The sequence below is a fragment of the Amblyomma mixtum genome, chromosome 5 (assembly GCF_055824585.1).
Source record: "Amblyomma mixtum isolate Tamu chromosome 5, ASM5582458v1, whole genome shotgun sequence".
NCBI classification, from domain to species: Eukaryota; Metazoa; Arthropoda; class Arachnida; order Ixodida; family Ixodidae; genus Amblyomma; species Amblyomma mixtum.
In genome coordinates, this window is record NC_143016.1 from 1,949,201 (window position 1) to 1,972,360 (window position 23,160).

Consider the following 23,160-nt stretch of genomic DNA (forward strand, 5'->3'; position numbering starts at 1 on the left):
TCCGTGTCGCCACCTGTATACACCTTCGGGGAAACATGCAACCACTAGCTTTATGATCCTAAGAGATGTTTGTGCGCAGACACACATGTAGGGGTTCGCAAACGCCACCTTAAAAGAAAGGCACGAAACTAGATGTAAAGGCATCAACAAAAGCTATTGTATTGCCAACACATGACATAATTAGGTGTCCCTGTGCATTTTTTTTTTGTACTGGATTTGAAGAATCTGATCCTAACCTTGCTAAGAAGCGGGTGTTTTGCTGCCAAAGGTAGAAAGAGACGCGTGGGAGGATCTTTAGATGAACGATTAAAAACAATTCTTCTGAAAAGATCACACCTTGCATAAGTGCCATCGCCCTAGAGCTTTCAAATGTTGACATCAATCTGTGCGTCGGCATTTCTTAACTTGTTTGCACATTGTGGTCACTCTTGCCTCTCACATACTCAATCTTCGTTGTTGCAGAGTAGTTCATGTTAACCGCGATAGCTAGCACGACTTATGCTCTGTCTTAACCAGTTTTTGATCCGATGACGATAGCTTACCTGATGTAAGGGCCGCTAGCGTGACAACGGCGATGAGTGGGCATTTATCCATGCCAGTTTGTTATCAAAAGGAGTCTTGGCTGCCGGCAGGCTGGAGGTGATCTGTGGGGTGTATCAACGGCAATGAAGATACTTATTCTTGTCAAACGTGCGTGAACAGTTTCTAAACGAACTATCTTCCCCTGGGAATGGAGCTCCGATGGATCTTGGGGCAATGGGTGAAATGAGGAGAAATTCTTTGATTTTGATGGGGGTTGACCACGTTAGACTTCTACGGTGCTGTGACCTGTTAGCTGTCCTCTCCTACTCGACCTCCTTTCCCTGCGCACCAGATCGTCACAGCCAGAGCGAACTGGAACTGGGAGGAGTAAGTCTCCGCGTTCACCCATGTTATACTCACCCTCGAAGAAGAACAGCTGTTTTCAGCATTTGTTCAGTTGAACGAAAGCAAAACATTTTTAGAACTTCTCAGAAATTGAATTGTGAAAATCCCTTCTTTTCGTGCTGTTCTGTGTCACATGATTGCATTATGAGGCAAAAAAAAAAAAGAGTGCACAGAAAAATCGCACTTACTGGCTATACATTTTTACTACCTTTGTCATTTATTCGTTCGCACTGCAAGCTTTTGAGTCACAGTCCTTCTTTGCAAATGCGCAGCATGGATTTCGCAAAACCTCTCCCTGCGATTAACTGATAGCAGCATCAGTTGACTAAGCGAGCGTATTTCTTGACCTCTCAAAGCTGTTCCAACAGTAAGGAAGCCATGTTAACGTTCCTTAAGCGGATACATTGACCGCTATTCTTTTAATCTTTTGGAACGCTTTTTTCTACAGAAGTGAACAGCTCAAGACCACAAACAATGATAACTGTTCATGAAATGTTGTTTACTTTGGCGTAGCACATGGATCGGTATCGTGGTGCCTAATGGTTCTAACTTATGTTAATTAGCTTGGTTTATTTGGTTTATCGGGGTTTAACGTCCCAAAGCGGCTCAGGCTCTGAGGGACCCCGTAGTGAAGGGCTCCGGAAATTTCGACCACCTGGGGTTCTTTAACGTGCACTGACATCGCACAGTACACGGGCCTCTAGAATTTCGCCTTCATTAAAATTCAGCCGCCGCGGCCGGGATCGAACCCGCGTCTTTCGGGCCAGCAGCCGAGCGCCGTAACCACTGAGCCGCCGCGGCGGATATGTTAATTAGTGGCCCCACTGTATTGTTCTTTCACTACATGCCTGTTCACTTATGACTTTGTATTTTTCTATGAGAGAAACACAAATGACATACAAAATAGCATCTACCAAATCTCTGGCTAACGAAATGCCATAGAAGATGGAAATCAAGACTTGAAAATACGGGTTTTTTACACGCTTCCCAAATTCGCTTCTTCCTGCCACTTACTTCGTAATCGCACCATTCTAGTGCCTGCACCTTCTTGCCGCTACGTTAGGGCACACTTTAATTCATCTGCAACCTAATGCACCTGGTTGGGAGCGTAATCAGTAATGCCAGTCGCATGTGTAGACACATTATTCATAAGCTTTTTATCAAGATTTCTCGTGTACACTACAACCCATCGTTCCAAACTCGAACAACCCTCAGCCATATGAGAGTAGGAACCGACAACCCAATCAAGCACTTAACTGCTTTAAAATCACGCTTTCCACTTCATCCCTTTTGTCTTTAGTCAAACACAAGTTACAGTTTAATAATAAAAAAAAACTCTTCATATTTATTGCATCTTGCTTGCTGTAATTTCTCCTCTTTATGTTTGTTCCGTAAAATCTTTGCTACCATACTTCATCATTTGTCAGACTCTCAAAATGTTTCCGCATAAGCCGACCATTCGCATAAAGCAGTCACCTGCTGCTAGGAACTAAACGAAGCAAGCGTTCTTTTATCCCCAGGTCTCCCCATGGCTGGAACCACCTCCCCTGATCAACAGAGGTAATCTAAGTTAGTGCTTGTTTCTTACCCCCTAGATAATTCTCTATACTGTTTAACCTGTGCGATGTCAGTGCACGTTAAAGAACCCCAGATGGTCAAAATTTCCGGAGCCCTCCACTACGGCGTCTCTCATAGCCTTAGTCGCTTTGGGACGTTAAACCCCATAAACCAAACCAAACGCTGTTTAACCTAGCCGTATGACTTAGTGATTAATGCTATGGTTCAACGCTAACCTTTCCTTGTTTGTACACCTGTAATCGCTCCCCTCTACAATGTGTATAGATTGGAGGTACTCGTATACATAATAATAAGTAGAAATAGTTACAGATTAATAAAATTAAAAGGCCACATTCCAAAAGAGAGGGTAAGAAAAGGTGAGCAAAAACGTGCAAGTTCCTATGTTATACATTCTGCAACGCCTAGCATCGGAGGCAAGGAAGGAAACTACAGCTAGGCTATATACATGTTGTTTTTGCGGCAGGATATGCAAGGCTGGCGTGCCTCATCGTGCCATACAAACAAATGGAGACATCTAGGATTTGAAGGCACTTTTTTGTTCACTAATCACATTTCTTTACCGCTGGCTGCCGAACACAAGTGACAAGAGGCATGCAATTAAGACGCAAAAAGACTAACAAACTAGTGCCTAGAAGTTAAGAAGAAAACGTGGCAATTCTATGCTACCAGAAACCGGCATTCTCGATGGTGTCACAGTGGTATCCTACCATTATTGCATTCAGTGTGCTTAGGTTATAGTTAGGATTATTTTTCAGCCCTCTATTAGCACGACTTTCGGAACGTAAGAGCTGGAATGGTGCCAAATACTGCAAAGTAGGCCTTACCTATGTAAATACGCTTTGCAGGCTATAAAATCCAGGAAGACTGAGAAAGTTGCGCGGAACATGTACAACGGGGTGCCGTTCTGACGCCCAACATCACTGCGCCCATGCGAGGAGAAAGAGACGAGCTGTAAATAATAAAATTGCGAGAACGGAACCCACACCTGCCCTTTGTGCTCGATTGCTACAGAACTTTCTCAAGCAGCGAAGGCTCTCCCTAGGCCGAATGGACGCAATAAATGCGCAACAACACCAAAAAAAAAAAAAAGACTGCTGCTTTTCTTCCATTGAACAAAGGATACTAGCGCAATATGGGTTGCAAGGACTCTTTCTGCATGACATCTACGTATGAAGCAACATGTCTCTCGTAAGAAACGTCTGTTACGAAGGACAGCGGGCAGTGCTTTCCGCGTCGCTGAGAAGCCGCCGGACATAGCATTTCGCAGGCTCGAAAAGGGGCACATATATCTGCGTAAAGCACATTCTTCACCGAAATACGAAAAGCCATGTCTCTGGAAACTGCTGCAATATGGAGAAGACTTCCAACGGGGAAAGTAAACAATATTGCAAAGAAGAAGGCGCATACTTCGTCACAAACAAAGTCTGATTATCTGCCGCATCAAAGAGGTGTCAGCTGCTGGCGTCAGCCCAGCAAGCGACTCAACCTGTCGGGGATGCTGAAGAGTCAGAAGCCTCTGCTCGCGCAGCTTTTGAAGCTTTGGCACAGGGTGACGACTTCAGCAACGGTGCGCAAGTCGCGCGCTAACAGCATCTGAAAGGTGTCGTCGTCAATACCCTTCAGGATGTGTTTAATCTTGTCAGGTTTGCATAGGTTGAGGACATGTTCGATGCAGCTTGTGAAGCTCTCACCGACCTGCTGAGAGAGAAAGAGAAAAAAATGAATAAGTGATTAATTCAAAATGTAATGAAGCATAAAAAAGAACATATTGTAAGCTTTAGCAAGACAGTCGATGAGATTCCAGCAATGCGGCTGAAGATCAGGGCCAGCTTCGTCTTTTGCCAGGAGTGTGCGTCTTCTTCTTTACAGTATGAATATCTATCTGTACGCCTCAACGAGTTATTCCCGATCCTAGCCAAACGGCCACACTCAGACTGATGTTAAATGAATCTATTTCACCGTATATATTTTGCTGCAGCTCGGAACGTTTCTCTAGACGCGTTGAAATGGTGTTTTTAGCGCATCGATTTGTCCTATGCTGGCTTGCCTTGCCTCTTTATTGCTATGGCGGGGATGCAGCTGCTGTAGAGCAGCCTCACCGCTGACGCCTTACCTTATTTCTGCCTCAATTCTGTGGTTGTCGCTTGGCGGCGCTAGCGTAGTGACCGCCGCATTTCTCTTGAAAAAACATTTTGCCAGCTGACACAACTAAAAAACTACTCTCTTTTCTTGCCTCTGTTGTGCAACAAAAGGGTTTGGTCGGACGAAGAAGCCTGTGTCTGCAGTGCGCCTAACCTGGTTCATGGTGGTGATAATGTTATAACGATAAAATATCTCTCGTTTTGCTAGCTTATCCTCGAAAGCATTGATATAAACCAAAAGTGCGTGTATGTGAGCGTGCGCGGCCGCGCCCGTCCGTGTGTGTGTGCGTATGTGTGTGTGAGAGAGAGAAAGAGTGAGTGAGTGAGTGAGTGAGTGAGTGAGTGAGTGAGTGAGTGAGTGAGGTAAGATGAGGTGAGGTGAGGTGAGGTGAGGTGAGTGAGTGAGTGAGTGAGGTGAGTGAGGTGAGTGAGTGAGGTGAGTGAGTGAGGTGAGTGAGGTGAGTGAGGTGAGTGAGTGAGTGAGTGAGTGAGTGAGTGAGTGAGTGAGTGAGTGAGTGAGTGAGTGAGTGAGTGAGTGAGTGAGTGAGTGAGTGAGTGAGTGAGTGGGAAATCAACTACAGCCGTCGAGCAAACACAGCTCACGCCTGCACTGTCCCTGTCGAGCAGCGTGGGCAAAAGAAGGAGAGACATACTAAGAAAGCTAGACTTTCAGCTAGAAGGCGCTAAAGGCCCCGCCAACCAGAAAATTCGCTGTCGGTGTCGTCAGCATTGCGTGCGAGGTGGTCCCCAGAGAGCAGTCTGGGAGGCAGTCTGGGAGAGGGTGGGCCACCTAGTTAATGTGATCTTGCAGCGTCATCACAGCCTGCCAACGGATAGTGAGAAAACTGGCCACCCAGGCTGTTGACAGTTATATTAATGGTTGGTCGCGCGGGAAGAGCAACCTGGGTCGCACAAAGCCCACCGGTGGGAGCACCTGCCATCGCAGGACAGTGGCGTTAAGCGCCGCACCACTGCGCCAGGAGGGGTAAGAGGACTCCCAGGGATCTATGAATGTGAAGTGGAGAATGACCTCCTGTATATATGGGAATTAATCTACTACGCTATGGAGTCATACCCTCATGGCCATAGAGTTTCTTACTCTTACCTAGAGGGAAAGCTGGCGACGCTGCACTTTAGCCACCATGGACGCTCAAAGCATTATGTGGCGGTGAGCTACTTGTTGCGAGACAGTCGTATTTTTTTCGCGAACACGGAGTGGCACTACTGAGATGTTTCATTCCGAAAACGCTGTTTGTGTGTGCGCAGACGACTCGCGCGAAAGCAGTGTGCGAAAGCCATAGTAGTGAAAACGCAACGACACACGACGCCAATAAAAGGTTTCACTTTTCCGAAATGCCATTAAAAAACCTCTTAAAGTATCTAAGCAACAACATTTTTTTTAAAACATAATTTCTTTTAAAAATGCGCCTGTTAATCACGAAATATTAGTTTTTGCAGTGTTCATTACTTGGCCAATAGGAAAGGTAGCCGTCTCTTATTTTGGGCAAACTGCATTTACATGCTTTTCTGCTCGTTTGTTGCAATTTACAGACAAGATATTGAATGTTAGGACATTCGTAGTAATCGAGCAGCTTTATTTTTCTATTATTTTTTGACCAAAAGTTGTAGTTATGCAGTCGGTAGCTCACCGCCCCATGATGCTTTGAGCGACCATGGTGGCTGAAGTGGTCACGTGGGGTCTCCATGCAAACTCCCATAGACGGGGCGCCAGCTTTCCCTCTAAGTAATAGTAAGAAACTCTATGCTCATGACAGAGCTTCAGCGTCCCCTACAATTTTTTTTGTCATGGCTGGGTCAGCCCCAGCAAGCCGCTACAATATATGGAAAAGCTACACAAAGTCTGGACACACACCAACTGACTTTAATTCGCGCGTCGTTGATATTGCCGCGCTTCTTTGTACGGTTTGTTCTTTGACGCTGAAAGCCGCAGGCAGGCCACTTTATCAATTTATCATTGAGCGCGGCCAAGAGCTGCAGACATTCTGTTCGACGACCGCCGAGCATGCCTGTTGCTTTCGCCGCCGCCGAGTCATTCACTTCTTTGTGGGCGCAGATATGCCCCAATAAACAGTTTTTTTAAGCCTTTTCGCTGTCTTCCTGTTCCCCGGACTGCCGTCACCACTACGTCGTAGTAGTAGTAGTAGCGATGGTTTATCTAAAAATAATAATAAAGGGATGGACAAGATTTTTGCTAGCCCCAGCATATGCCATCGCTGTGGGAAGCACCTGATCTGGGGCTGAGCAAAACAAAGGGATAGCAGGTCGACTGCAGAATTGAAGTGAAAGAGGTGAGGGGACAGGCCGAAAGAACAGTGGGGAGAGAGGTACAATATACAGGTGACCTATTTACACTATAACATATGTACAGATTGGGCCAATGTGGTGTCCATAACCAAAGAGGACCACTACGTGACAATATTTCTTTATTGCATACCGAACTTACAAAAACGCCAAACACATCTCTAGTAATTTCGTTTAAGTTTGATTACCCCATAAAAATTAGCAAAGCTCCTGTTACGTGAAGTATAGCAAGTCGGCGATTAGCTATTATTTATGCGAAACTACATGTAGATGGAGTGAAGCACCTTTCGGTTTTTAGCAGCAATAGCAGCAGCAAACACCGACCGTCAGGAGCCTATTTTTAGCCCGACCGATAATGACTTGAGTGCTGTCTCCGCCGTGGCGTTCAACTCAGGAGCATTTGCAGTCTGCGATTGGTTTGTGACGTAACCACAGGCATGAAAACAAGTTGGTTGAACGCTTGAAGCCATTCCGGCAAACAGATTGGGCACTCCCCAGGTAGTAGTGCGCAATCTGTTCTCTCTGCCCTCTCTCTTCTGTCACGCTCTCTCAACACCCCCCATTACCACTCAGAGAGATGTTTATTCTGAGTGAGATGGGTGTTGTTTTCAAGGCGTCCAGCGGTACTCCCACACTGGGGGTCAGCCGACAATCGGGAGGCGTCGCGATCGCTGTTGGTGTCCTCAAATTAAAAGCGAGGCATACATGCACTCTAGTGATTGGTCGGAATTCGCGCAGCTACGATTATAAGGTTCGAAATTATCTTCCTGCGCTTATAGCCTTTTTCTGGACGTACTTGCTGCACCCGATAGAGAACTAATAACGCTACTCAAGGTCACCCAGCTTCCATTTCGCTGATATTTGTTGTGGGAGGGCGTACCGGTGTTCTCTTTTGGCAAGAAAGTTGTCGTTCTTTTTCTCATGAAGGCCTCGTCCCCGTCACTGCTGCAGGGCTCTGCTTAACGCTGCGTTTTCTACAACGGTCGCGCACGCGGAATAGAGCATTTCATACCTTAGAGCTGCTCGCAGTTAATACCACGATGCCGCTCTCAGAGCGGGAATCGTTTTTTTTTTCTTTCAGGTGTCCGAGCAGCCATACACACCCCTATGCAGGTAAGCCAGAATTCGTTTTAACTTTGTTTTGACTGATAGCAACGTAAGAAACACTAATCTCTGGTTTTACTTCCAAAGAGCGAAGATAAGGCCAAGTCGGGGCGAAGTGTAATCTTATCACCTCGTTTGCATGGCCTTTCGAATGTAGGATAAGGGAAGACTTCTCTGGGCACATGGTTCCGTTCAAGCAGACTCGGCTGTTCGCTTTCGAGACTCCCCTCTGGAAGCGTCGTGACGTATGGACAAGAGTATCCTCATCGTAGCCGCTGCACTTGCTGCGCTAATATCAGGTGAGTCAGTGCATCACTCCTGAGAACCCGAGGAAAGCCAGAGCGCAACAAGTGTGAAAAGCACCGAAAAATATACTGCTTTGCAAAAAACAACGATCGAAAGTATGCCGCAGCAAAGCAGCAATATCTATACGTTGAGTAGCATGCCCTTGTCTGATCCGCGTTTTCAGTCAATGACCACTGCGACTTAAATCTGTGTTCTTGTGTATGTGTTTGTGTACCCACGGTACTCCTGTGGACCGGAGAGCCCTCCTCTTTTGGGTAAATTGGCAAATTGGTTTTTGAGGAAGGGAAATGGCGCAGTATGTCTCACATATCTTGTTTTGGGCTCATCTTTTTTCTGTGTGCGTGCGCGCGCGTGTGCGTGTGTGTGTGTGCGCGCGCGCGTGCGTGCGTGTGCGTGCGTGCGTGCGTGCGTGCAGTCTGCAGCGCACTTAACTATAGGGCGCTCAAGCAGTAAGCAACAGTGATAAATTGGTAAATTGGTCAATTGGTTTTTTAGGAAAGGAAATGGCGCAGTATCTGTCTCACATATCTCGGCGGACACCTGAACCGCGCCGTAAGAAAAGGGAGGAAGGTAGGAGTGAAAGAAGAAAGAGAGAAAGAGGTGCCGTAGTGGAGGTCTCCGGAATAATTTCGACCACCTGGGGACCTTTAACGTGCACTGACATCGCACAGCACACGGGTGCCTTTTGCGCTTCGCCTCCATCGAAACGCGGCCGCCGCGGTCGGGTTCGAACCCGGGTACTCCGGCTCGGTAGACGGGCGCCTTACCACTGAGCCACCGCGGCGGGTAAAGCAACAGTGAATAAGGTGCAAATTTAGTCCACAGCTGATCGTTTTTGGGCACCGCACTCTCACCACCTGGTTTCTAAACCTTTACCAATGATTATTCTCCGTATTCGTGGCATTGGTATGGCATGTTATGTAGTTTTAACGTCCCCAATTCGCGCGCGTTCTATGAGATACGCCGAAGTTGTGGTTTCTGAAAAAACATAGCCGACGCTTAACCTGCCTTTAAGTGCACTTTATGAAAGCATCGACCACGCCGACGCTTAACCTGCCTTTAAGTGCACTTTATGATAGCATCGACCACAATTAATTAAATTGCCACCTGCCAAATTAGGCAGGTTGCTCACAATCAGTTGGGCAGGTTGTGATGACGACACAAGATCACGTGACCTCTCTCGACCAATCAACATGGCCCACCGCGGCAGGTGGGCCATCCGCTTTTTTCGTGACACGGACGGACGCCGGCTTTTCTGACAGAATGCAGAACGAGGTCTACGTTGCAAAAGAAACCATCGTTAACCATTAGAAATTTCTCGCTTACTCAGCCGCCATAAGTAAAACGTCAATTGAAACGAACAAACCTATTATTTCAAGGAATTATTGAATCTAACGAACTCGCTTTCTCGGCCCCTTCGGTCATGTTTCCGAGGTTTTTAATACCCGGATTTTGACGTGCAGCTGGAGAGTTATGTAATTCTTTTTTTTACAGCGCTATATAACATGTAATATTAATGGGCTAAGCCAAGATGCTCTTCCGGGCCTTCAGTACACGCGCGATCGTACAATCGCAAATAAAAAGAAATAGGACAAGTGACCAGTCATCAGAACAGGGTAATCGCAACTCGCGGCGCTGCAGGGTTCACAAATACACCGATAATGAGAGGGTCAGGCCGTTCCCTCTGTAGTTGTGGGCGGTTGAGGAGAGAGCCATCGCCTGCAAATAATTCTTTTTATGACGGCGCCGCGCCCGTCGCCGGTCATTGGTGCCATTCTTTTATTCGCCACTGTATACCATAACGATTAGTGATGTGCCCCCAAAAGTGCCAAAAAATGGGCTTCTTCGTGTAAGTGTCCGTGATTATAATGAAAAATTCTGCCTTTATTATTCAGTACAAATAAGCTTCAGCCAGTACGGGCGGAGGATCCTGAATATGTTTAAGTTAAAACGAGTGATTTGTGTGCAGACATCTAAAAAGAGTATTTGCTCTCGTCTGAGGGTGGCCAGGTAATAACGGTTTTTGCCTTTGAGTAATGTGTTGGTTTTCAGTGAAGTACTAAAGAGTCCGCCTTCCCAACCACAGGCGCAGCCCTTGAATGCCAGCGCAGGGGCTATGGCCGAGGCAGCGTTGTGTGCGTCTGCAATGCCACGTACTGCGACTATGTGGGCGACATTGGTCCGCTACCCAGCGGATCAGCCGTTGTCTTCGAGAGTAATAAGGCCGGCCTTCGGTTCGACAAGACCACTATTCCTTTCAGTGGAGTATCTGGTCAGTTTTTTTGAGTATATAGTGTTGCGTCTCGTTTCCAGACTCGTACTGCACCAATTTGCATGTACTTGTCGTTTGGCTGAAAAAAATACTGAAGCCTCGTTCTTCTATTTTTACATAGTATCTTTCACACTTGCTTACTTAATTATTGTAAAAACACAAGTTAGTCAGGCATTTTTTTTTTGCTGTTTCTGCGCCACTCGTGGCTGCAGTGCATACATTTAGGGCCATGCTGATTCTCATTATGCTTATGACCGTTATGCTTATGGTCTTTTATAGCTTTTAAACGGCTCTTTTGGTGACAGTTTAGCTTTGTATTGCACGCCTATAGTTGTGAGCTACACAGTTTCATCGAAGAATTTTTTTTTCAGACTATGCCGATCAAAAATGGCTGAGTCCGATGTTTGGACCCGGCTGTTAATTGTAGATTCTGAACCGTTCATGCGCTGTACGCTTGAATAGTTTATTGTTTCGCCTTTTCACAGGTTCCGTAAGCAACGACACGTCACTGCTTGTCGTCAACTCCTCGAAGACGTACCAGAAGGTGTTTGGCTTTGGCGGTGCTTTCACCGATGCCACTGGAATTAACGTGAAGTCACTTCCGAGCAACATGCAGGATGACATCATGAGGTCGTACTATTCAAAACAGGGTAATCTATATGATGCATTGATCTGATCTGCGAAAGATAAATATTGTCTGCGGTCTCTCATTCATTTGACGTCATCATCAACAGTTGAATATAAGGTTGTGCGCTTAGTGTATATGGGTTTTCGTCGATGGCTTGGCTTCTGTTTTCTTTTCTTTTAACTTTCTTCGTACATTTTTCGTTACATAATATGTGACTGCACGCTAGTCCTCGTTAGCCATTGAGCCTTTTCCCAATTTATCTGAAACACTCAAGCTATCATCCATTATCAAAATCAAAAATTATTAAAGTTGCATTTATAACTAGATCTCTGCTTTCTAGAGATGACTAATGGCTACTGCTTGTCACAAAAGCTCACAAACAAGTGAACAAGATCTGATCGTACCACTCAGTAAAGCAGAAGATCCAACTTCGGAAAGCCACAAAGAACATGAAAATCATGTCCCCCCATTAGACTTGTAGGTATTAATGTGTGCTGCATTTTGTCCGCTTACTGTTGCTCCTCTTTAATCGCTTCTTTTTGTGGATGGCACCCTCATGCTACTACATGGCGTTGCAAAAAACAACGCGTTCATAAACTGTTTATGATTGTTTCATAAGCATATCACAAATACGTAATATTGCCTTCTGGCGACAGGGCTTGGATATACCATAGGAAGGATTCCTTTGGCAAGCTGCGACTTCTCGGCGCGAAAGTACACCTACGATGACTCGCCTGGAGACTTCAACCTGTCGAATTTCACGCTTGCTACAGAAGACTTTGATCTCAAGGTACTGGCAAGACGGCAGAGACTCAGCGCTCATTGGTTAATGATGTCATTGCACTGATCTGTAACATTCATTCCTTTTTACTGCACGACAGGCAACTCATTAATTACATCACGCTCGTGCTCTTGCCACGTGGTCGCAAGTCTCTCCATTGCATGAGGGTTCTACTATTACGCTGGCGTGTCTTACTTCTGCGGTGTTAACTTGTTTGCGGGAGACGCGACTATAGAAATTGGCACCTCCTTTCTTTTCCCGTTGGCAGCCCTTCGAACAATATGCCTTCCCCTTTCTCCCAAGGTATAGAGTGGCAAGTTGAGGAATGCGTCTCAAGGTGAACTATAACTCTCTATTTTATGTTTTTTTTTTTTGGATTTGGATGGTGCCGAAGGTTTAGGCGCAGGTAATATCTTCTTATGATTATGAAAAATGGGTGGTATAATTGGTAGGTCATCCATTAAAATTAAAACCAAATGGCCATCTGCTATTGTTCGCAATAAGCACAACGTAAACTTTGGAAAAAACACATTCAGGCTGCCTTAGGGTCGACATACTTGGATGTATTTGGAAGTCAACCATCCTTTTGACTAACGCCGTATCCTTCCGGAATTACAGTGCAAACAAACGAACACCGTGCATTCTTGTGTCGTTACTCCAGCTTCAGGGGAAGTTATCAATCATTGGGTTAAAGATTATTTTTCTTTGCTATATAATCGCTATACTATCGCATGATCACTAGGTTATCAGGTGCTTCGAGGCAGTTCAGCCAAGTAAAGGTGAAAGTCTGAAAAGGCAAAGCATGAACAGGTGTAGATGCTTAGCTGGTTTGCAAGTAGGGGGGGGGGGGGGGGATAAATTGCTCCGGCTTTAATCTTTGCATAGAAAACATCTTGGCGGCAAAATTCATTTGAAGCACTTCGCAGATCCCGTACATCAAGAAGGCCATGTCTCTGTCGAGCGATCCCATCTGGTTCTTCGGAAGTTCGTGGAGCAGCCCCGCATGGATGAAGACCAGCAACAGGCTGGAGGGAAGGGGAGTCCTCAAGGGTGAGCCTGGAGGCCCCTACTACAAGTCCTGGGCCAAGTACTACGTAAGGTACCGTATGCACTGATGAACCCCAAAAGCTTTTGTCGCATGAAGTTCATTCGTTTCTGGCGAAGTCAGAGGGCCAGGCCTACTTGACAGCAGTTAGAGCGCAAGCGCTCATAAAGTTAGTTCCACGACATTTCCTCAGATTAGCAAGCGTTTGAAGCTCTGTAGACGGGAATCTTTCTATGCCAGTGCCTGTCTGCAACCTGCATCACGGTATCGCGCATAGACACAAAGGAAAAACACTTGAAAATAAATCGAGAACAGAGCACCGAGGCATGGAAAAAAAAAATGATATGGTCAGCATTGAGTTTGGAAGAGGCGGCCAGCGTAGATTAAATAACGAACTTGAAATTAAGGTAGGTTAGTGGTAGTAAAAAGGAGGAAATCAACATTAGTGGCACATGTAACAAGCAGATCAAATACCCGAGTGTCAGTCAGTATATCAGATTCCCAGGGAAGTAAAACTCAGCCAGGTGCGGCAGAGAATGAAAGAAGAATTTTTTCCAGATTTTATGGTCACAGCTACTTAAGGACATGACCAATCGGAGGTTTTGGCGGGGACAGGGGGGAGCCTTTGTCCTGCAAGGGGTTCAAGGTCTCTGTTTATTTTCATGATGATAAAGAGGAAAGTTAATTGTTATGAAAAGATGAGATGAACGAAAGAAGCAAACCAGTGACACATTCGCGCGAAACACACCCTTCAAAATTAAATGTGCAGTTCCCATACACGCAGACTACGACTTGTGTAGCGTGGCATGTACGGTGTAACATGTGCAGCATAGACATGCAAGATAAGCAAATATCGTTGAGTTATCATAGAGGAACTATAGGCATTTGGCGCCATCGGTCTGATTTTTTAAGACAACCGCTAAAATGCCGCTTAGTAAGTAAAAGACTGGAGCGGTTTCCGCAATTCTTTTTTTTTTCTAAATCTACCTTGCTGCAAGCCACCATGCGAAGGCCGCACAATCATAAGTAGTGGCGAGCGAAACGATACCCAATGGCGACTGCCAACAAGAAATGCTGTCCACAGTTAGCAACCGGAGTTATGCGAATGAGAAGCTCTTTGAACCTCACCCCCGATTTCCAAACCGCTCTTCGTACAACGTCCTCACGCGTAAATGATTGTTTTTTTCCGTTTTCCTGCTTTCCGTTTTCAAGGCGCAGGAAAGGCGCACCAGCAACTGACGAATTGATTTTACAAAGACGTGCGTTCGAACAGTCTTGTGAAAGTCACATTGAATGCCCGTGCGGTGAACGGTTACATGGTGATATAAGCAAAGATATGCCTCCAGTCGGTCGTTTGACAAACCGCAACATTTGGAATGCTACTCTGCACACTATAAAACTTTTCAGTCTTTTCATACCGGTGCGGTCTGTAACACTGTCCCCCGCACAAGTGCTCTTTTGACGTCACGTTGAACACTTCACTGTACGAACTGTTCTGCGTCCTCGCCACTTCCTTGATCTGCTCCGCTTGAATTCCGACTGGTAAACGTTGGGCGTGGTTAAGGAGTCGCAAACACCTGCAAGTGCATTGATGACCTGGATATATCCGGTAGCTCTCTCGTGTTTTTTTAGGTTCGTGCAAGAGTATGAACGTCACGGCGTTCCCATCTGGGCTCTGACGACTCAGAATGAGCCCACGACGGGCTTCGTACCGGAATTCCCCTGGCAGACCTTGGGCTTCACGCCGGCCACGCAAAGAGACTTCATCAAGTTTGATCTGGGGCCGGCACTGGCTGAGGCTGGACACGGCCCGGACAAGCTGCAGATTATGGTCTTAGACGATAACCGCATCGTTCTTCCTCACTGGGCGGACGTGGTGAGCACAGTGTTGCCGCAATCACTCTGATACTGCCTACCACTTCTCAGTCAAAATAAAGAGGAGAAGCGCAGGTGCATCCAGTAGTTTTAAACACGTAGACAAGAGCCATATAACTGCGAAGGCAGTGAAGAATTCAGTGTCTACGTATGAGCGCTATTGCATTCTAAGTTTTCTCGCATCTCGTTATGGTTGAAGCATCGACATCCCAAGACATCCAACCATCCATGAGCAGTAAGTGAGAAAAGTAGTGAATAAATCAAGGTTCGAATAATTTACTCAATTACTAAACCACCTGTGTGCCCACCCTGAATTTTTTTTTTCTGTCATGGCTGGGATTCGTACCAATCCACCTCTTTCAGCCTCCTAGCTGTAATGGTGTTTCTGATTAAGCCTAACGGTACGCCCTATTGCGAAGTTAAAACTAGTAATGTCTCACATCAGCGTTATCGTCACTGCGCAGGTATTTGGAGATGCTGAAGCTTCCAAATACGTTCACGGAGTAGCGCTCCACTGGTACATGAACAGCTTTGTCGGCCCCTGGGTCGTGGACAAGGTCCATGAAAGATACCCGGACAAGTTCCTTCTCGGCACCGAAGCCTGTGCTGGCTACTCCTTTATGGACAAAGATAAGGTCATCCTGGGAAGCTGGGAACGAGCCGAGCAGTACGCCAGCGACATACTACAGGTAAGGCTTTGTTTACCGAGAAGTACAATCTTTGCATATACTGCTACGAGCCCAAACAAAGTGGCAACGTGCGTTTAGGAGGCTTGAGCAGAAGGAAGTACTACAGTTGAGCGAATTTTGTGAAAGATGACCTGACCTTTGGATCAGCAGAGTGTGACCAGATTTGCGCCTAGCCTTATCAACACGAAAGAGTGTCTTTTTTTCCCGCACTCCAATAACCAATATTTTTTTGTTCGTTCCATGTGAGAACAGTCAGTATGAGGCCTTGTTCTTTTGTTTTGTTTGGAACTGACAATGACAGCACTTAGTGAAATATACCAGTTCTAAAAGAGAGCACTCCCTTTTGTGTGCTCGGCTGCAAGCGTGAAGCTAGTAACTGCCCAAAGTGTGGAAATAAATGACGTTCATTAAGTTACTGTAGACAGCAGTAAAGTTTTTTGAACAGGGGCTCATCATAAGAAAACTTTCTTCCTTGCGTAGATACTGTGAGACGCATATAAATGTCAACCGAGTGCCACAGAGGCCAACGCCGTGGGAGTAAATTTTAACCCCGCCTCTCCACGGCTACTACTGCTTTTGAAAGAGTCTTCAGCAGACACCACGCTGATGAAGCACGCTGTATCGCTGAAGATGAGCTTTCCATTGGCCATTAGCATTTCAATGCCGCTTCTCGCCAAGTAGGCTATCCCCTATCCCTTTATGAGGCATGAAGTTGTGAGCAATGCACGCCCGCTATTCAGGGCGGGCGTGCATTGGCGTTCTTATCAGCTTCTTGTGAAATATGCAAATATGAGTTCTCTAGAGTTAGCGGTTTTCGAGATAAAAGTGGGACATAGGAGTCCCACTGCGCCATGAGTGCGTTTGAGAAAGTAGGACATATGTGTCCCGCTGACCACTGAAGCACACCCGCTTAAGAAAAAAAAGTAGTTTTATTTTGTGATGTGAAATTGCTGTGGGCATACAAGCAACAAAGGGCAGAGCATACAAAAGCCTACTTTCAGAGACGAAAAATCTAAAGAATGTCATTCTATATCCATGCTCTCACTGTCACATTCGGAGAACGAACAAGGGGGCGCCTTTCGCTGTCTACTTTCTGTCGTGGCAAGGCAAGAAGCTTTGCAGGTTAACCGTGTTCTTACTTCTTTGGCTTTTTGTAGAATACCACCTGCATCTTGGTGGATCGATTTAATTAAGACACAGGTATGTGCTGCCACCACTCAGCTGCCTTCTAAACAGGCATTAAGAAGCTTCTCTGAACATCCACGCGGTAGAAGTAGAAGTTAAAACGACATCCATTCGAGCGGTTTTCACCTCAAAAGTCAGTGTAACCACGAAAAAAGTGGGACGTATGAGTCGCTAATGATGGATTTGCATCATCCTCGTTCTTTGCGCAGTCGGCAGGGATTTCACTATCACATAAGTCGTTCAAGAGTCTGAACACCAGCTCAGCAACTTCCTACATGGACAGAGACTTCCGTGCATGAAGAAGAATGAAACTCCCATGCACCGATTAGCGGCACACAACGTTAGACTGGATATGCTTCATGAATTACATTACATGCTTCATGAACTTGACTTTGCTAAATTTCTTTTTTTCTGCAAACAGTACAAGCAGGACAAAATAAAATGATGTATAAAGCATATTTAAGAATTAGTCAGTAAAAAGAAAACTTTTGAAACTCATCGTTCGTAATGAACCGGCTGGGCAGAGCGCCAAAGTCGGCTGAAACCAATACGCAGCGCGCGCAAGTGGAACGGTTCGTTTGGGACACATGTATGAGCTGTAAGCGCGCTGCTACATTCAACATAGCTATTAAAACAGCATCTTTAGACATCCACGAGATTGCAGTGGAAATTTAAATTAAATTAATTCAGTGGATTTCAGCTCAAAAAGCAAAGCATGACCATGAAAAAAAATGGGACTTATGAGTCCCGCTGTCCCACAAAGGGAAGGAGGGCATTGTTACGTCGTGAGCTAATGCCTTTGACATAATTTTCCCCCTCCAATGCACTCTCATATAGGACCTCAATCATTGGGTAAGCGGTTGGACGGACTGGAACCTAGCCCTAAACACAAAAGGTGGTCCTAACTGGGCTAAAAACTTTGTTGATTCACCCATCATTGTCAACGCTTCTGCTCAAGAGTTCTACAAGCAGCCCACTTACTACGCCCTGGGTCACATCAGGTATGCTCATCATTTATTGTTATTTATTTAAATATACCCCTAAAAGCCCTCGTCACTAGGGTATTACATAGGGGGTGTTAAAAATTCTAACATGAATCTACAAGAAGGAACATTAACATGAGTAACAGAGCAAAAAAACAAGAAAAGCGCAATAACTCATCGTCAGCAAGTGTCAAATGTGGCGAAATAAGAAAACGCAAAATGAACATAATGAAAAAAATAAAACCAACGTAATAAACAGAGCGAAAAAACAAAACCCAAACACATTACGGTGAGCAGAACAGAACTAGAAGAAAACTAGACATCGCTTTGATTTTTCAAAGTTCACGGAATGATGTTGCATTCGTTTCAGTTGCAATTGTGGAAGGCAGCCGGTTGCAATAAATAATTGTTTTGGGTATGAATGATTTAGGAAAACTTGAAGTGTGACATGTGATGCGTTTGATCTTGAAAGGATGGTGATGGCGGGGAAACACTGGGGGGGGGGGGTAAGTGAAAGAAATCATCGTGAAGCAACGGATGATATTCTTCAGGACTTAAAATTAGAGTCCTTTGTTCTCGCTATCGCTGAGAAAATTTGTGTCATATATGCTTACTGAAAGCGATTTTTAAAACTTAATATCTCATAATACGTCTTCTTCTTTACCGCAGTAAATTCGTTCCGAGAGGCAGCGTCAGGATTGACTCACGTTTGAACGACGAACTTCCTGGACACCGGTCTGCAAGTGAACTCGAGTATGCAACCTTTAAGACTCCAGACTCAGCTGTCGTTGTGATCGTCCTGAACAAGTAAGCAGCAGCCCTCATGTTTGCGGATGACAGGCACCCGTTTCCGTTCGGCAGCGCAAGCCTCGGAGCTTACGTTGTATATCGTACCTATATGATATCATGATGATGATGATATCTACCAATGTTGAATACAAATGTCTGAGTGTGCGCTCCTCCTGACGCCCACCATCGCTGCAAAACATTGTCTTAAAAGTGAAGTCTCTTTCACTTTTGCTTAACCTGCGCAAACGTTATTCTTCGTACCTGCAGACAAGGCAGTGGCGGACATCATGAGAGCCGGCGAAAAAAAGTTTCTGTTGAAGTTACGCACAAACGGTTGTACAATGAGAATGAAGTATGAGGTATAAGTAATGACGAGTTCATAGGTCTGTCTTTATAGAATGTAAACTAAGAGAAAAGCGTGTATATCAGCTGTAAAAGCATATATAAGTAAGTGAGTTTACATTCCTTTGTACTTTTGGGCAATCCGTATAGAGCATGTTCTACTGATCGCTTTTGAGTGATGGAACTGCAAGGCTCAAACAACGTTGACTACTGCATTCTCATCTTTCAGAGGCGACAAGAAACTCACGCTGGAGATCAAGGACACCTCTCGGCCAGGTACCATTCAGAAGGTCATCAGTGAGAGGTCGATAACTTCGTTTATTTGGCAGTCGTAGATAATGCGCTAATAAAAAGTCATGGATTTGTTGCTTTTTCTGTTACATGAACGAATATTTATACATCGTATCTCTGATGCCGAAAGTCGCACTGTGCTCTACCGCTTATGACGGAGCATCTACACCGTCACTTCAGAGGTTGCAAAATTTTCAGCCGTACTGGATACTTCTGCAGCCTGTTGAAGACAGGGAAGGCTTCCATACTCGACACATCAACGCCGTGGTCATCTTTATTGCCATCTTCATCACCAACCGAGCTATATTAATGCGATATCGTTAAGGGTCCCATCTCGTTATTGTTGTTGTTGCCTTAGTGACATGGCATATACCCATGATAGGAGATAGGACAGGGTTCAGTGAGGAGGGCCAAGAGAAAAGGGTAAACTGCTGCCAAGCTAGTGGTTGTGCTTTGGGTAATAACTCAAAGATTAATTGAAGAGAACAAAAAAAAAAGGCGAGACAAAATCAGAGAATCTACATCAAAATTACTGCAAGGTCTTTCGCAGAAAAAGGTGGCGTCGTCATCGTCGTCGTCGACATCGACATCGTTGGCTGCGAGCAAAAAAAAATCCAGGAAAAATCTTCAGAGGAGCAACCTAGGCGACAGGCGGACCACAAAAGTCACGTGACCCCGTGACATCACAACCTACCGACTGGATTTCGAGCAAACTGCCCACCGGGGCAGGTGCCAGTTAGATTAATGAGATTAATGAGATTAATTAAGAAAGATGAAATGAGATTAATCATTGGGGACGCGAGATTGCTCGGGAGGAGTAACTTAGGTCTCACAAGCCCCACCGATGGCAGCACCTGTCATCGCAGGGCAGTGGTGCATCGCTTAACCGCTGCATCACTGTGCCAGAAGTGGTGTGAAGACTCCCAGGTATCTATAAATGCTGCGCATTAACCCATTGATGTTGTCGCATAACGTCAACACCCAAGGTTGAGCTTAAGTGTCTCCTCCAGTTTTTCAAAGCAGGACAAAGAACTCTCGGGTGATCACCATTGAGCCCTCTCCTTGGTCAGCGGTAGTTTTCTACTGGACATTTCAGGGAATCATAAACCCACCTGGTTATCTGCATCAATAATTATTAAACTGTCTTTCGCTTGTTGGGATCTCTCATTTTTTGTAATTGTGAACGAAAAAAAATGTCCCGCTGCATAAATATTTTACTGTGAAAGGTCAAACGAGGTACACCATGCAATATTCTCATCCATTTTACCTATATTACTTTAGCGTTGGTAGCATTGGCAAGTACTATTTGCGACAGAAATTGAAAATTGGTTTTGGTTTTAAAATAATTGTTTTCAAAAAATTCCATCGCGTAGCTCCCATTTACCGATACTATGTCGCACTATTCAGTGCCACTTAAGTTCAAACTACGTCTGAAACCAGTAAATCAGGGGTGCGTGTGCACTAAGATGTCCACATGTTATAGCGCTGTGTCCTTGGTCGGCAATTATATCATCGCATGCGGTGGTATGTATCTCGATTGGCCAAGCGACGGTTTCGAGCTAGTATTGAATCTCTCCTACGTGTGAACAGTCTTTATGGTTCGACTACTGATTCACTGTCGCGAGCTTAACATTGCCGCGGTTCTGTGTCAAGGCTTCTCAGAGCAATTGTCGTCTCGGAGCAATTAACCGTGCCTTGTGGTTTCAGTTTGTTCGTGAGCTGTAGATGGAAGGCACGTATAGAATACAGGGTCGCTGTGGCACCGTTCTTTTAGTCTGATTCTATTCTATTCTTGTCACCCGCCCGTCTGCCTGCTTCACTTCAGGGAGAGCGCAGACATGGGGCTATTAGAGTGCTACAATTAGAATGAAGTGGAATTTGAAATAAATCATTATATCGCCCTCCACCCAACCTCCGTGGATAATAAAACGACATGCCCCCATACGCGCATGCCTAAATAAGGTTCGCAATTACGGAGACAGTCCTGCGACAACTCTTCGCACTAGAAATGTGCCCGTTAGTCATGTTTATTCAGGGATGCAACATAACAAACAGCGCCGCATATTAACATATGCCCTTGTAGTACAGGCAAATCGTCTGTTTAGAAATATATGCTGCGTATGAGAACTGCATGTCATGGTCCTGCAAGCGTTTAACCGCTGTGCGAAACGTCTTGTTCCCGTGCTCACTCTGCATTGCTGCCACCAGAAAACTGACGCAGTAGCAGGGAGAAATTACGGATGAAAACCAGCAGCGCTGTATGCACAGCTTCGAAGAAACGCGATTCGCCTGAATTACGCACCAAAACGTAGACTATGTGCCATTTTGTCCCTTGTCTTTGACGCAACGTTTTGGTTTATGCGGGTTTGGCTTCCCAAAGCAACTCAGGCTATGAGGGAAGCAACATTTTATGCTCTGAGTTCTTGATTACTGGGCCGTGAGAAAAATTTGTCGCAGACAAAAGACATTATTCCAGTTATGAATGGTACGACAACAACCGGGCGCACAAAATTGGATCTGACTTGATTTTTGAGTACAGGAAGGGACCAAGTGCGACTATTCCTACTGTGTTCACAGATTTAGACAGAAACTTCGTGCAGTGGTCTGTGCACTTTGGAAAGAGAGGTTGACTTTTCTGGGTCTGGTATAATTTAAGAGCACGGTTCCAAACGGCCTGAAGAAAGACTGCTTACGACAACTCATGGCTACAGCGCTGCAGATTGGACACAGCAAGATGTGAAGGACACAGCGCTGACTTTATATTTGTCGTACCTTTCTGTCTGCCTTGCCATGGTCAGCGCGAACCGGTTCTTCCAACGGGTTATCTCGTCTTACGCATAGTTCTAAGTAGAACAATTTGTGAAACAAAAAGAAGGCAGAAATCTTAAAGTTACTGGTTGGTAGAAGATTTTAATCAGAAAGAAAAATGGCGAGAAAAAAAAACCTTTTTAAAGTACAAGAAAACCCAAATATTTTTACTATAATAAAGTAATCTGATCTAGCCTGATCTAGCCAAACTTTCTTCACCAGTCCTCAGCCGAGGCACAGTTATTCGGCTCCGAAGGGATCTGTCATGACAAATAAAATATTTGTGAAATTTTCTAAGTTATCAGCCAGAAATATGCTACAGCTCCTCTATCACCGAATTTAACGACTAGACCTTGCCTTTTGGTGAATATTTTTTTTTTATTTAGAAGATACGACACCTTTTTGGTTTGGTTGGTTTGGTTTATGGGGTTTAACGTCCCAAAGCGACTAAGGCTATGAGAGACGCCGTAGTGGAGGGCTATATATGATGTGCGTCATATGATGTGCGCCATGACCCAAAGGAGCGTAGCCAAGAACCATGGTGAGTCTTATATCGATGGTGGCCAAGCGGTGATGTTACGATGTTACTGCCGTCACCAAAGAGGTATTTTCATTCCTTGTAAATCCAAGTTTGCTCTATGACTAGTTTGCTTTCAAGTTTCCGTCCGTACGTCTTGCTTGACCGTCGTCAATGTAAATTCGCGCTGTACTTTGTTTGTGCCCCAAGTATGCGTGTGATCCGTATACGTTGACATGTCCTCGCCATTTCGGACAACCACCACTAGCTGAGGGAGTACAGGCGTCCGACCACACTCTAAGTTGCGAAAAAACGAAAGAGTATAAGTGCGTCTTGCTCACATAGCACAGATTCGAGCCACAGCAAGCTGAAAGCACAGCCAGCGTTCATCACAGGCCATCGCTCACACTCCGAGGGAAAGGGTGAGGCAAGCAGGTAAATCTGCAGATTGCCTCTCAGCATCAAGAAGGAAAGCCGGAGTGCGTTCTTGCACTCAGTCTAGTTTTACTGACCGTTCAAAACTGCCGTGAAGGTGAATTAATTTTATCACCTTAGACTGTTTTGCTACGATGATTTT

At 45.3% G+C, this 23,160-nt stretch overlaps 1 protein-coding gene across 1 annotated transcript; it reads left to right on the forward strand.

Moving 5' to 3' along the window:
* The first annotated feature begins 8,229 nt into the window (after positions 1-8,229).
* On the forward strand, positions 8,230-19,338 carry LOC149341122 (lysosomal acid glucosylceramidase-like). Its single transcript, XM_089542999.1, has 10 exons — positions 8,230-8,371; positions 10,465-10,650; positions 11,136-11,300; positions 11,935-12,068; positions 12,986-13,158; positions 14,737-14,980; positions 15,444-15,668; positions 17,691-17,854; positions 18,506-18,643; positions 19,197-19,338. Exons 1-10 carry the CDS (start codon positions 8,320-8,322, stop codon positions 19,300-19,302), a joined length of 1,587 nt encoding a protein of 528 aa, XP_089399125.1. The 5' UTR covers positions 8,230-8,319; the 3' UTR covers positions 19,303-19,338.
* The last annotated feature ends 3,822 nt before the right edge of the window (positions 19,339-23,160 follow it).

Coding starts and splice junctions, on each gene's coding strand:
- LOC149341122 (XM_089542999.1), top strand. CDS start 8,320: ATGGACAAGAGTATCCTCATCGTAGCCGCTGCACTTGCTGCGCTAATA. Junction 11,301..11,934: donor GTCGTACTATTCAAAACAGG/GTAATCTATATG, acceptor TTCTGGCGACAG/GGCTTGGATATACCATAGGA. Junction 15,669..17,690: donor ACGCCAGCGACATACTACAG/GTAAGGCTTTGT, acceptor ACTCTCATATAG/GACCTCAATCATTGGGTAAG.